Source organism: Penaeus monodon, chromosome 7 (genome assembly GCF_015228065.2).
Source record: "Penaeus monodon isolate SGIC_2016 chromosome 7, NSTDA_Pmon_1, whole genome shotgun sequence".
NCBI lineage: Eukaryota > Metazoa > Arthropoda > Malacostraca > Decapoda > Penaeidae > Penaeus > Penaeus monodon.
In genome coordinates this window covers 42,243,219-42,258,646 of record NC_051392.1, presented here as the reverse complement: position 1 = coordinate 42,258,646, position 15,428 = coordinate 42,243,219, and the positions used below count along the sequence as shown (strand labels likewise).

The following is a 15,428-nucleotide window of genomic DNA, read 5'->3' as shown; positions in this document are numbered from 1 at the left end:
AAATATATATATGTATATATGTATGTATGTATGTATATATATACATTATATGATTCCATAAATGCATGTGAGTATATGTGTATGTATATTTGCATTTTAACACAAGGTCACAGTAAACTGTAAACATTTTGGCTCGCACGCGTTCTCTTTCTCACGCATTTACTCCCCCTCCGAGCACACTTTACGTACACCATTGTGCATGGATAAAAGAATGTGCAGGCCAGGACAATGAGCAAATTTACAAGTACAATATGTGAAAACGCGCCCAAGAAAGTAAAATGGCTGAATGCATAACAATGAATGAACTACAACGTCCTTTTCCCTTCCTTCAAGCACGGCTCTTTCGCCTTCCTCTCCTGCAGGTGCTCCCGGCTGCGATGCGGGCGATGTGGGCGGGGCTCTTGGCGGCGTTGTCCGTCGCCGGCGCCGACGCTATCCTGGTGCTGGGTAGCGCCGCGGCGGCGGGCACCGGCGTCTCGCTGGGGCTGGGCGGCGCAGCCGGCGGCATCGCGTCTGGCTTGGCGGCTATTGGCTTGCTAGGTAAGCCACAGGTCGGCAGCTAGCTCTGCTCTGCAGGGAAACAGCTCTGTTATGGGCCATAGCCCGCATGGATAGAAAGCACGAGCCATATTGAGGATTAGGATATTTATGAAATAGAGAAAGTAATCTCAAAAAGCTGACCGCACGGGAAGCGGGATTTTCTGAATTTCATCGAGGCAGCTCTTTAGTGTCTCTCTGGATTTGTTTCTCATATACTTCGCTTCTCCCTCGGCCGCCCGCAGGAGCGCTTAAGCTCGGTCTGATCGCGCTGGTGGGGACGAAGGCCGCCGTTTTCGGCAAGGGCGGCGGCTGCCGCGGCGGTGGCTATGGAGGAAAAGGCTGCGGAGGCGGCTGCAGTGGTTACAGGGACGGCTGCGGCGGAGGGCACCACGGCGGAGGAGGCCACGGCGGAGGTGAGGACATGCGTGCCTGACGAGATCGTCATTATTATTGATGTTATTATATTTTGGCCATGATTGTGCCCTTCCTATAGTTACATTATTGCAAGTGGTTTTGTTGGCCAACAGGTGGCTATGTAGCCGTCTATAGCGTCCCCGCCGGTGGAGGAGGTGGATATGGAGGTGGAGGGCATGGGGGTGGAGGAGGATATGGAGGCAGCGACTCTGGAGGGCACGGAGGTGGAGGAGGATACGGAGGCGGTGGCTCTGGAGGAGGATACGGAGGCGGTGGCTCTGGAGGAGGATACGGAGGCGGTGGCTCTGGAGGTGGACATGGCGGAGGACACACGGGAGGAGGAGGAGGCAATGTATACGGAGGCGGCGGAGGAGGGGGAGGGGGGTACGGAGGTAGTGGCATAAGCATCGGAGGAGGAGGAGGAGGAGGCTATGGTGGAGGAGGAGGAGGCCATGGTGGAGGAGGAGGCGGAGGAGGCTATGGAGGCGGTGGTATCGGGGGAGGTCATGGAGGAGGAGGAGGAGGAGGTGGTGATTATGGAGGTGGAGTAATCGGAGGAGGCGGTTATGGCGGTGGCACTGAAGACGGAGGATTCGGCGGAGGCAGCAGCTACGCTTCGCTTGACGCCGGCGTCGGAGGCGGCGGGGGAGGAAGCAGCTACGCTTCCCTCGGAGGCGGCGGAGGAGGCGGCCATCACGGCTACAGGAAGCGCAGCGTGGCCCAGGAAGGCTTCCCGGGAAGCGCCCAGGTAATGCTTGTGAGTTTGCAGGAGGGAGGAAGGGAAGGAGAGAGAGAGAGAGAGAGAGAGAGAGAGAGAGAGAGAGAGAGAGAGAGAGAGAGAGAGAGAGAAGGAAAGCGAGAGAGAGGGGAGGTTAGGGGGAGAGAGGGAGATAAAGAATTAAAGAGAGAGAGAGAGAGAGAGAAAGAAAGAGAAAGAGAAAGAGAAAGAGAGAGAGAGAGAGAGAGAGAGAGAGAGAGAATGTGGAGGTGGGTGGAAGCCAAACACAACGGCAAACCACCGCTCTAAATTGCCAAGAAATTCATGGAAATCCATGATTTTGTGGGACAGGGCACTTAAAAAAAATCGTCTTTAACACGAGCACTCCTCCTTGCCTCCGTCAGGGACGCCCCTCGGAGGACGCGTACTTCCGGATGGTGCGAGCCGCCGACGCCACGCGCTGCGGCCAGCGGCTGGTGTGCGAGCTGGCGTCCCGAGCGGGCCTGGCCTAAGCCATGAGCAAGTATCTCTATATATATATGTTTATATATATATATATAATATAGATATATAGATATATATGTTTATATTATAATATGATATATATATATAATATATATATATATATAAGATAGCACAGCACACACACACACACACACACACACACACACATATAGATTATTATATATATTATAGATAGTATAATATCTATAATATAGATATATATACATATATATATATACACACACCACACAAAACGCACTCACACACACACACGCACACACACACACACACACACCACCCACACACACTACACACATCCCACACACACACAACACAACAACACACACACACACATATAGAGATTGCTCAAACAGGAGCATACCGTATTGATGATGAATATATAATTTTATATAATTATATATATAATATATAGATATAACTATATATATATATATCTATTATTTGATGTATATATGTATATATATATATATATATAGATGTTTATAAATATATATATAATATAGTATAGATATAGTTTAAATATATATAATATTATAGAATATATATCTATAGTATATAGTATATATATATATATTGTATATAAGTTCGTAGTTACGACTTTAGTTTAGCATTTTTTGTTTTTTTTATTTCTCCATATTTGAATACTTGAATTTTGATACTTTTAAATAAATAACCTGTTACCTATCGTGTTGTGTGGTTTCAATAACTGATTCATACTCTATACGCAATATAAACTAGCGTTTTGCATTTAATATCCAGAATGCTTCCCCAAGTAGGATGAAACAAAAGATATAGGTTACAGGAAAGCACATCTTTGAACTGCAAGACTTGCTATGACTAAGTAAAAATTTTATTCATGAAAATAACGAAAAAAAACCATGAGCAAAACCACATAAAAAATAAGTATATAGAAATGACTTGGGTTGGCTGAGGGATTTCGTCATTATCCATCGAACTGTGCTTTCGCATACAATGCTGGTAATCTATGAAAAACCAAGACTATTTTTCATAGACTACAGAACCCTCTGGTAAAATTAACGTTTGTTTGAGAAATGGGGATGATAAAGCCTGACATAAGTTGATATATTTCAGAGGGTCGCACATGTACAATTCTAAATTATAGATATAGAAAGATTCTGTTACCACATAAATAGGCTGTTGTTTACCTTCAAACATTTTTCGGAACAAATATAAATATAGGTTTTCCTTATTAGATTGATTTTGTGAATACAATGACTTTTACAGGCTAAAATGTAAAAATATCAAGGCCGGGTTCATTCGAATGAAAAGGGACCGTCCAAGAGAGACCGAAAGCCAGAACGGACCCGCCCGTCGTTAGCGCACAACGGGCCCAGTGAAGACCGTGTACCGTTCGAAGAAGGTCGAGGCGGACACGGTTGATAATAGTCTTCGGTTGCGTGGAAAGTGGTCACATGTTCGGCCGTGGTCGTGGACGTCAGTGCGCGATGGTGAAGAAGTACCTCTCGTCTGTCAAGATGAACCAGTGAGTTCGTTCGTCTTCCCTCTTTTGTGCTTTTTGTGAATTCCTCAAGGAACGGCGCAAGGTTCGTCGCTGGTATGAGGGCGATGCTTTCGGGCAGTGTGTGCCTCTAGCTGCGGCCTTGGCATGCGGTGTTCTTTGCTGGAAAAAAACATGAGTACGATTTCACGATGGCAGAAAAGGAAATGACTGAAGATACATGCAGGAGGTTACCAGAAATAACAGATAGAAGAACATCACAGACCTCAGGACTCCAGTGTCGCGTTAATAATCCTATGCCTAATGTGAGATGAGAATGCAAGGGGAATACTCACTGGTGAAGCAAAAATAGGGAATAACTGTTGTCATAGTGGAAAGCGAGGTCACCGTTGAGGTTAGATGCGTTGCCACGAGGAATTTTTCCCGCAGGGGCGACTCTGGAAAAAAAACGTGCTTTTACAAATATGGAACAGCACAGCAATGCCTTGTCTTTGTAGGGCGACATACAGTATCCGGTGTGAAAATTTTTGTCGGATAGATCATGATACGGAATTAGTTTGGAAGGAAGGACTGATCTGCTTATAGGGGAAGTCAGATTGCTTCCACTGAGGATGGGATTTCCTTCTATCTCTAGCGCGCATCAAGAACTTACACAGGAAACATATAAACCGATAGAGTTTCGAGCCAGAATTACAAAAAATCCCAAAATCAGATGTCGGAAATAAATAGCAACTGAAATATTCGTAGATTTCGATTGCAAAACTTTTTCATAAAACTAAAAATCTTTTCCTATGCCATGAGAAGCCCCGTGTACATGCGCAAGATCACATGATCAGGTATGCGCATTTTATTTTACTCCTGAAAGGCCGATGAATCCATCTCAACCACCGACAGTAAATTATTCTCGTCATTTATCGTGCCACAAACTTTGAAACAAAATCTCTTCTATCATTACCTAGAGTTTCGTAAATGAATACCATATACTCTATAACGCAGATTTCGATTTCAAGTCGGAAATCAGCTGCAGATGTGGAGGGGTACATAGGATCATTCATCGAGAAAAATATGAAAATAATGTTATTTTCTTTGACCTGGTTCAATAAGACTCACATGACATGTGCATGACAGACGAGCGAAGATCATGTGTCAGTCAAAGACAGCTCTGTAGAGGTCGCTGGCAAGACTATTGCCCTTGTTTGAGATGTGGAGAGCCAGTGTGTACATCGTCACTGAAGGCATCTTCCAGGGAGAAGTCGAAGGGCCAAAGCCAAAAAAAGAGGCAAATACTGTGCAACTGCGTCGGACACAAACAGGCCATGGAAATTTGTTTCTTTTCGATTAAACCATTGTATGGAATCGACCAGGAGAAAAAAACTTTGTTAAATTAGCTAGGAAGTTACGATCTGTTTCGTTAACTGCTAATCCTGGCGGCGGCCGAGTATAGGCGAGGTTGCGGTCGTCCCGTGGGTGACTTCGGCGTGTTTGCCGGTATCGAGCAGGAGTTCAGAGGAGTGTCAGTGGTAGTCGGCTCTTAGTCGTCACACTGCCAGCACGGATAGTCGCTACAACAGGGTTCTTAACCTGGGGGTCGTCAGTAATTTCCGAGGGGGACCGATCCCTTGGGAAAGAGCAGGAATATCTCTCTTTGTTTTGTTATTCTCTTGACGAGATCATGTGTCAAATAAGAAGTTTGATAATAGTGTGACTAATTCATATTTACAAAAAATAAGAACATAAGTATAATTTTCTATTAACATCATGGGAACGGGAATTTACTGCTCATGTAGATGAAACGATGGCGTGTGGAGGGTAAAGGAACAAATTTCTAAAGGGGCCCGTGACAATAAAAAGGTTAAGGATCATGTGTGACAAGTGGGCAGCGTATGACGAACTGCCTGTCGAGGCGCCTTAACTATACCTAAGGAGAATTACGTTTACTTAGGTTCTGTTTTGGAAATAGCCCTTTTTTACATTTCGTTTTTGCCGGATAAAAGAGCTTCAGATTTTCGTAAATCTGATTTTCGATTAGATGAAAGGATACAACTTTTTAAGACACTTAAACCCGGATTTTCGTTAGGATGTATCGTCAGGATTCAGAGGGACATACTATGTAAAACAAAAAAAATATTAGGGGGGGTTGCTTGTTATGTAGCCTACCAAACATATTATGTTTGTTTCTAGAAGGAAATCTGAAGTAAAGGAGATATGTGTGTGTGTGCGTGTGGTGTGGCGTGTGTGATGTGTGCCGGATGTCGCGAGTCAACAGGTGCACTCATGTGACTGAAGTGGCATGTGTGCGTTGTTCAGTGTGTGGATAGTAAAGTCGTGTGGATGTCTACAGGGAAGCAACGTACTCTGGTGGTCGTGGTTGTGGTGGTGTGTCGTGGTCGTACTCGTGTGTGTGTGTGTTGTGTGTGTGAAGAGGTCACAAGAATATAAGGTCGTGACTAGTTGCATTAGCTAGTCACTTATTTGGTGCTTGTGATAGATCCACACACAATGAGAAGGCGTGTGTGACATGATGGAAACCGCACACGATAGACTAAATGACGACTGCAAAGAGAAAAATAATATGTAAACGATCTCAAGACAAGCACTAGTCTTGGGGACAACACCAACCTCATACAACACAACTGCGCTGGACGTTACAAGTAAACCACCTGAGCCCCTATATATTTCATCATGCTAAACGATAAAAGTAAACGTGTTAGTACATACCATCTGCGCTTCTTCTTTTGCAAGAACAAGTGACCACCAACGCAGCAATCACCCAATAAACAAAGGCCCTGTTCTAAAAAAAAAAAAAAAAAAAGAAAAAGAAATGTGTATAAGAAAGTTAAAGGTTAAAAGTTAAGGCGTGCTAGTGATCCGAGAATTTCTGATAACTCAGTATTAAATATTATTAGCCACTGTGAAAAAATCAGATCTAGAATGTCATTTACACTACCCCACTTCCACATTTTCAAATGGGATACAGGCATCACCTCACACCATCTTTTGCTCACCATCATGGTTGTCTCGAGTCTTAAATGAATCTTCGATCGGAATACTTTATATATGGGGATTCTGTTCACGTATCCCTTCGCCCTTTTGAGGAAAGGAAGAGAGGAAAGTGTGAGAGAATGTTCTATGTAATAAAGTTTTATTGGCAGTAGAGTCTGGCTCGGCCGAGGCCCTCCTCCGGTCATCTTGGGCGCTCTGTCGCGGCGGGCCGAATGCTGGAACGTAGGCACGGGTAGTGTGAAAAGCAAAAGGGGAAAAAGGTAGAAACAAGAAAGTGAAATGGAGAAAAAATAAAAGGAAGTGTGTATTTGTGATATTTCTCGCGAGAGTTTCTGCTAAAATAGTGAGAGTATTATGGAAGGGCACAGGGCTTGCCATGGAGGGCTAAGCCTATGACTATATGATACTTTAGGATTACCTGCCAATCTGCATTTTTCTGAATAATTTTGGAAGGATTTTAATCTTTATCCTCTTAGTGACACACACAGCACACACGCCCGCACACACACCCAAACACACACAACCAAACATACACACACACACCCACACACACCACACACCACACACACAAAACACACACACCACACCACACACACACACACACACACACCACACACACACATACATCTATATGTGTGTGTGTGTGTGTGTGTGTGTGTGCAAGTATACATTTATTCAAATATATCTATTGCAGTGTGTGTCAGTGTGTGGCAGCTTCGACTCCACCAAAGCCTCGTGTTAGCCATCGTCGGTGGTTGCCATTCTTTGGTTTGCCACTCTGCTTCGAGCTCCACGCCTGACCACGCCGTAAGTTATTTTTCTTTCATTTCTTGCATCTATTTAACGATTGGTGAAGTGAGATGAAGTAAATAAAGTAAAGTATAGTGAAGTGAAGTGAAGTAAAGTGCTGTGAAGTGATGTGAGGACTATAACTATTTTACACTCCCTTGAACCATTTATTGCAGCCACTATTTGAACTGGGCTTAATGAAAGCGGCATCCGCTCTACCAGTGGCTACCTGGGCTTTGCGGCTCTCCTACCCGGGTGAATAACCATCTAGCCTGGACACGTCACTTCCCTCGTTTCCACAAGACATCTCACGACTGAACTCAAGACCAGTTCACGATCGTTTAATTTGTGTTTGTCGGAATCCTGCTGTATGTTCAGATGAATATAAGTATGAAAATTACACTTATTGTCTTTTAATACCCGGAGATAACTCTACCAGGAGGATACCATAAAGAACGAAGGTTAAGCAAATAGGAGCAAAGCACAAGGAAACCACGAGTTTATATATGGTGTGTGTGGTGTGTGCGTGTGCGGTGCGTGTGTCGTGTGGTTGCGTCGTGTGTGCGTGTGTGTGTGGTGTGTGTGTGTGGGTGGTGGGTGTGTTGTGTGTGTGTGTTGTTGTGTGTGTGTGTGTTGTGCGTGTGTGTGTGGTGTGTGTGTGTGTGGGGTGGGTGTGTGTGTGTGTTTGTATATACATACATACATATGTACATTATATACGTGTGTGTGTGCGTGCGTGTGTTTAAATATACGAGTCGCTTCTCTGGCGTGATGCAAAGAATCATCATACTGGATCATGGACGAACGGATGGCCAAAAAGCAAATCACAAATTCAAGTTTAATAGTAGGGGTCATGATACACACCATTTCACTTTGCATTTACATCAGTGCACGAACTTTGCTACGCCAGCAAGTAGCAGCCAACTGGCTTGCCCTCCTAGCAGAGCGGCCCCGTGAAGCCAGCGTAGGTGCAGTAGGCGGAAGCCGAGATCGTGATGGAGGAGTTGATGGCAGTGCTCGTTACGACGGCCGTGGAGGTCGACGTCTTCCACACGGTGAAGAACAGCTTGTTGCTGGCCGGGAAGACGTCGCCCTTGGCTTCTGAAGAAGCGTCATCAAGGTCATCCTTGCTCGGGCTCAAAGCGGGGTCGGGGATATCGCCTACGCTGATCTCGCGGCGGCGCAGTCGGCGGAGCTTGCGGGCCGTGCACGGATCGGGGTCGGTTGCGGCTGCGTAGAGGGCGTTAGAGTTAGTTACTGTGTATAGATATTCATGCTCGACAAGTATTAGTAAGTGAAATGTCTAGGGAGGCATGAATATTGTGTGGATCCCCTAGAAATGAAAAGGTCATTAGGCGTTATAAACTCTCTCCTAGGACTGCCATAACAAAAACAAATATGTGACAAAAAGAAAGAATAGTATAACTGATGCGTGGTTTGGTTGCGCCAGTTGCCATTTTAATTTTGAAGTACGAGGATATCAAGCATAGGCTGCACACTCCTTTATGAATACAGAACTACTTACTGAAGAAGCAGTGGTAAGGCTCAGTAGTGACCGTTGTGCTGATCACGGTATGCGTCGTGGTTCTATAACTGGCCAGGAAGAACCGCCCTTTTTTATCGACTGGGGGAAAGAAGTTGAAAGTCAAAAATGAAAATAAATAAAAAGAAGACGCCCGTCTTTACGAATATATTTCTTTATTAAAAACGTGTTAGTAGGATTCCGAAGTTTCATAAACTAGGGACTTTTTTCTGCCTTATTTTGTGGTCGCTTTATTTAATTCACGTATAGATTTATGCATCTTAAAGCCACTGAAGGTACTGAGTTATCACATAGATCAATTAATACTTTATAATGAGCATGATACTCACGGTCACCCCCCGCCGTCGGCCTGACGCTGGGCGAGAGAAGAATCTGCCAACCACAAAGAACAAAAATCTGTTTACGTGGTGAAAACGATATCAAAACGGTGTAGAGCGAACAACCCATATAACAGTAAAAAGACATAAGCAGGTTGAAACAATTGCTTTCGGATTACCTTTTCCTCTGTTCCACATTAAACAAAAGTATGCGACTATATAATACAATATCTATATGTAGTCATACATACAAACATATATACATACACACATGTTATTAGTGTGTTCGTGGACTAGGACATATGATCCCATTTCGACCACAGATAAAGCACCACCACACATGACTATAGTGGGGTGTATATTATAATATATTAGTATATATATATATATATATAATATATATATATATATATATATATATATATATCTATATATTATATATACTCCATAGATATATACTAATATATATCACTCAATATGTCTATTATATATATAGATACATATGAGTAATATATATAGAGTATATATAATATATATCTATATATCTTAGTTATATATATATATATGTATATATATATATATATATATATATAATTCATATCCTATATACTCTATATGAGTGTATGAAAATATATAAATATCACATCATCATGAAGGGGCAACGCCGACGGGGGCGCACGCCGATTCCACCCCTTCGCTTCCAGCCGATGGGTATTCCCTTCCGAGGCGAGTCTCCAGGGCAGGCAAATCATATACGAGAAATATATAGATATATATATAATATATATAATTATATATATACTATATATATATATATATACAGATACTCATGAAGTGTAGTTGTTGTCATGACATATATATTCATATACACTAGACAGATATATGTAGATATATATAGATATATAATATTATATATATATAGATAGTAGATATATATTATATACTAATATGTATCTATATATACGATATACTATACATATATATATATACTCATAGTATATATATAGATATATAATATAATACTATAGTAGAAAGACTCTCACTGTATACTGTCAATTATAGAAATTGTAGTAGTTATATATATATATATATATATATATATAGATATCATTACAATCATATTTATATATATATAGATATTATGGGTATATATTATAGTATATATATAATATATATATATATAAAATATTAGACTAGATATATATTATACACACATATATTATACAAATATATAGAGTGTTGTATATAATATATATATATCGATATATATAGAAGAGATATATAGATATATCATATATATATACATATAATAAATAAATTAGTACATATATTATAATGATTATATATATATATATATAGTATAATATACTGGGATACGTTTTTTATATATATATATATATATATAGATCTAAGATGCAGTGTGTATATATACTAAGATATATATATATATATAATAGTCTATCGGACATGTATATATATAGATATATATATATATGTGCGTGTGTGTGTATATATATATGTGATATATAGTTCATATATATATATAATAGTGAGCAAAGTAACGTAAAATAAATTCGCTACTTTATAGTAAATATATGTATTATTACAATATATGAGTCTATAAATATATATGTATATATAATATATATATATATATAGATATATAGTATATATCTATACATATATATATATAGATAGATTCATATCTATATATATGTATATATATTATATAGATTATATATATATATAATATATATGTGTGGTGGTGTGTGTGTGTGTGTGTGTGTGTGTGTTGTGTGTGTGTGTGGGTGCGCGTGTGTGGGGTGTTGTGGCTGTGCGTGCGCGTGTGTGTGTGTGTGTGTGTGTGTGTGTGTGTGTGTGGGTGTGGGCGTGTGTGGATGTGTGTGGGTGTGTGGGTGTGTGTTGTTGTATGTGTGTGTACATATATATATATATATATATATAAATATATAAATATATATAATATATAATATAACATATATATTATATATGTAATCTATATATATACCATATATATATAATATGAATATACAATATGTATATATAATATTATTAGTATATATATATATAGATACTTATATATTATCTATTATATCTGAATAACTTGAATGTCGTATGTATTATATAATATAATATATATATTATATTAATAATAATCTATATCTATATATCTAATAAACTATACATATGTATGATATATATAAGATGCATACTATGCTATTAAATAATATATTATATGATATAAATAATTATATAATATAACATATTGTATAATATAATATATGTACTACGTAATATATATATAATATATATATAGATATATATATATAGTTATATATATATATATATAAATATATAAATCTATATATATATAGATATTAATAGAGAGTATCTACATATATCTATAGATAGATATATATAATATATATTCGTAATTGATTAATAATATATAAACATAGATCTATAATTATAAATAATATATATATATATCTTATATATATATATATATATATATTATATCGTAGTATCTGTACCATAAATCATACATAATATACTATATATATTCTATATATGATTATATATAATTCATATATATATATAGGTGTAATAATCATATGTTAGATATTATACCATATAATATAGAATATATATAAGTATAAAATATATATATTTAATATATATAAACTATATATAATATATATATATGTATGTATATGTATTATATTACTATGACATGATATATATGTAATAATAATATAAGTAGAGTGATAGGAGGTATATCTAAGGTCCTAGATATATAGAGGTATCTATATATATCATATACTATATAACAATAATATAGAATATATAGGAGATGACATTATAGATATAAATTATTCATTATATTTTTATGATGTATTATACATAATTGAGGGATTATATATATATAGTATATATATAGTATATTGAAAGTGTAGCTAATATGGGAAATAGGTAATAATGATTAATATATAGTTGGATTCAGTGATATATTAATCAAATGTAAAAATTATATGTTATTACTAGTCTAGATATGAGGATAATATGATCTATTAGTAGCTAAGTAGATTATATACTTATTGATTAATATATCTAGAGATTATATCCAGTACAGATATAATATAGGATCTGATTAGTATAGCGATATTATATGATATACTATATACCCCCTATACTATATACATATATAATATCCTATATATATGATGATATATCTAGTATAGTTATTTATATAGTATGATATATGGACGATAGTGATTCTTGTATATATGAAGACATCTAATTATACAATTATGATTACATTATCATATATATTATAAGATAGATTATTATATTGTATAGAGTACATAATATCTTGCATTGTAATATTATCTATATCTAATATTCTATAATAACAGATATATATATTGATATATCATATAGTTCATTATTACTATGGAGTATTATATAATATGATAAATATATAAATAATATATATGTAGTATATGTATATTAAAATGTATATATACATGATTATTATTAAAATGATATTGGAGTCTATATTAACCAGTAGATATATTATATATATATATATATTATATATAATTCATATATTATAATATATACAGTATAATATATTATATTACATATATTAATATATATATCATATTATAATCATATAGTATACATATATATATATCATATATATAATGCATATATATAATACATCATATTCTATAATATACAATTATCAGATATAGTGGTATTTATGTAATATTTACTGCAGGGCATAGGCCTCTCTCAATTCATTTACTGGCGAGATTTATGTATGATGGCATGGTAGCCAGCCCTTGCCATGATTGGGAGCCTTCATCAACACACCGCTGGTATGTTGTCGCACAGGCGGATGGAACTCCCTACGACACACTGCGTTTGACTTCTCAAGGGATAGGCGTTTTTCTGGCTCGATCAAACGCGCAGGCAATGTTTTTACGACGCCGGCGGCAGGGAATGGGAACTCGGGACCACGAATGGGGTGGAGTCGGTGCTCTAACCACTGGACCACAGCGGCTATCAGTTATATATATAATATAAGATGATATAGCTAAGTATATATATAAGTACTAGATACTGTATATAGTATATATATGAATATATCTATGTATATATATATACAATCATAAGATATAGTATATCCGTATAGATCATATATATATATATATACTATATAAATATGAAAATATACTATAATATATATAATATATATTATATAATATAATACAATATATATGATATGATCTATAAATTAATAAATAGGCAATATTGAATAATACTAATATATATAATATAATATATAAAATAATATATATAATATATAATAAAATATAAAAATAATATACAATATCTATACATGACTTGATATATTAATAAATATATAATTGTAATATTATATATATATATATATATATATATTATTAATATTTATAAGATATCTATTATATATAGTAGGTATATAGTATATAATTGTAGGTATGTTATTAATATATATAATATATATATAATAAATATAATATATATATATAATATTATGTAATTATATATCAATAGTAATATATATTTATATGAATTATATAATTATATATATTTATATGTATATATAATTACATATTCTATTACACTATTGTATATTAGAATATCTAGATTAAATTATATCATATATACGTACGAATATATTACCTTAGGTAGTATAAAAATATGGTGATTATATAATATATATAACGTATAGAGTATATATATTGATAATAGATATATGTATATTAACATATATAATACATATAAATTATATAAAATATGTAGATGATATTGATAAATTATATATCTATATTAATCCTATATATATAGATAAATATAATTGTTTATATATTATATAAAATCATATTATAAATACGATATGAATACTATTCATATATATATATATAGAGATATTATTAATAGATATTATGTTACATTAGAATATCGATAATATATATATATAGAATATAAATGATATAGTAGCTATATATAATAATATAGATATATATAATATTAAATATGAGTACATAATCTATGTAGTAGATTATATGATCCTCCATATGATATTACATATATTATACAATATATTATATAATATATATATCATCATCACAATAAACGGTAGGTCATGTTGAGCAGCGTGGATTCTCTCCACCATCCTTTCGCCACTCAACTCGATCTTGCGCGTCATTTTCCCACTTGTACCATCGACAGCCCGCAAATATCTTGATATTGCGCTCAGTCTTGTCTTTGGTTTGCCTCTTCCTCGTTCCTATCCACAGTCCTGTCAACAATTTTTCTCAATACTTTATCTCATCACAATGACAATAAACTGTAGTTTTCTTTGTTCAATATGTGCAACAGCCGGTCTTTACAATAGTTTTCAGCACTTCATCATGCGTGTTCTTTGCTGTCCAGTTAATAGCGTAGTACTCGTCTGTAACACCACATTTCAAAAACTAGACCTTCTTGTCTATCTTCTCATCACCCAACACTCTGAACCATATGATGCAAGGGAAACAATGAATTCATTAACCGCAGCTTTGTCCGTAAGGGTTATGCTTCGTCTTCGTCCAGATTGTTAACTTGAGAGCAAACTGTGGCGTTTTTAGCAATGTTTTTTTTTGTTTGTTTTTGTTTAACGGTACTTAGGGTCAGTTTGAGCGCCCCCGTATCACAGCATGATACTAATGTAGTTTTCGTGTTCAATGCGCTTGGAAGTGAGTACTAGGTAGGGTCCACGTGTCCTTCCACGGAGAGTGCCGAGTGTTACCTTTTTAGTAATCATCTCTCTAGTTTATCCGGGCTTGGGACCAGCACTGACTTGGGCCTTGCTTGCCCAACGTGGCTAGTGAGCAATCGAGGTGAAGTCCGTGCCCAGGGACAACGCGCCGGCGGTGACTGACCTTAAACTCTCGGGATTGGCGTCGTTCGTGACAGTCTTCAGTCCGAGTCTGTATTGGCAATGGTAATCTTCTTTTTTTTTAAAAATCTCCGGTGAATCATCCA

The 15,428-nt window shown here is 36.5% G+C and overlaps 1 protein-coding gene across 1 annotated transcript; it reads left to right on the top strand.

Annotated features, from left to right (window-relative positions):
* The first annotated feature begins 228 nt into the window (after positions 1-228).
* Positions 229-2,184, top strand: LOC119575665 (glycine-rich cell wall structural protein 1.0-like). The gene is made up of 6 exons (XM_037923294.1): positions 229-273; positions 363-540; positions 783-953; positions 1,068-1,301; positions 1,539-1,702; positions 2,077-2,184. The coding sequence occupies exons 1-6, from the start codon at positions 229-231 to the stop codon at positions 2,182-2,184; spliced, it is 900 nt and encodes a 299-aa protein (XP_037779222.1).
* Positions 2,185-15,428: the final 13,244 nt, after the last annotated feature.

Coding starts and splice junctions, on each gene's coding strand:
- LOC119575665 (XM_037923294.1), top strand. CDS start 229: ATGAGCAAATTTACAAGTACAATATGTGAAAACGCGCCCAAGAAA. Junction 274..362: donor GTGAAAACGCGCCCAAGAAA/GTAAAATGGCTG, acceptor CCTCTCCTGCAG/GTGCTCCCGGCTGCGATGCG. Junction 954..1,067: donor CGGAGGAGGCCACGGCGGAG/GTGAGGACATGC, acceptor GTTGGCCAACAG/GTGGCTATGTAGCCGTCTAT.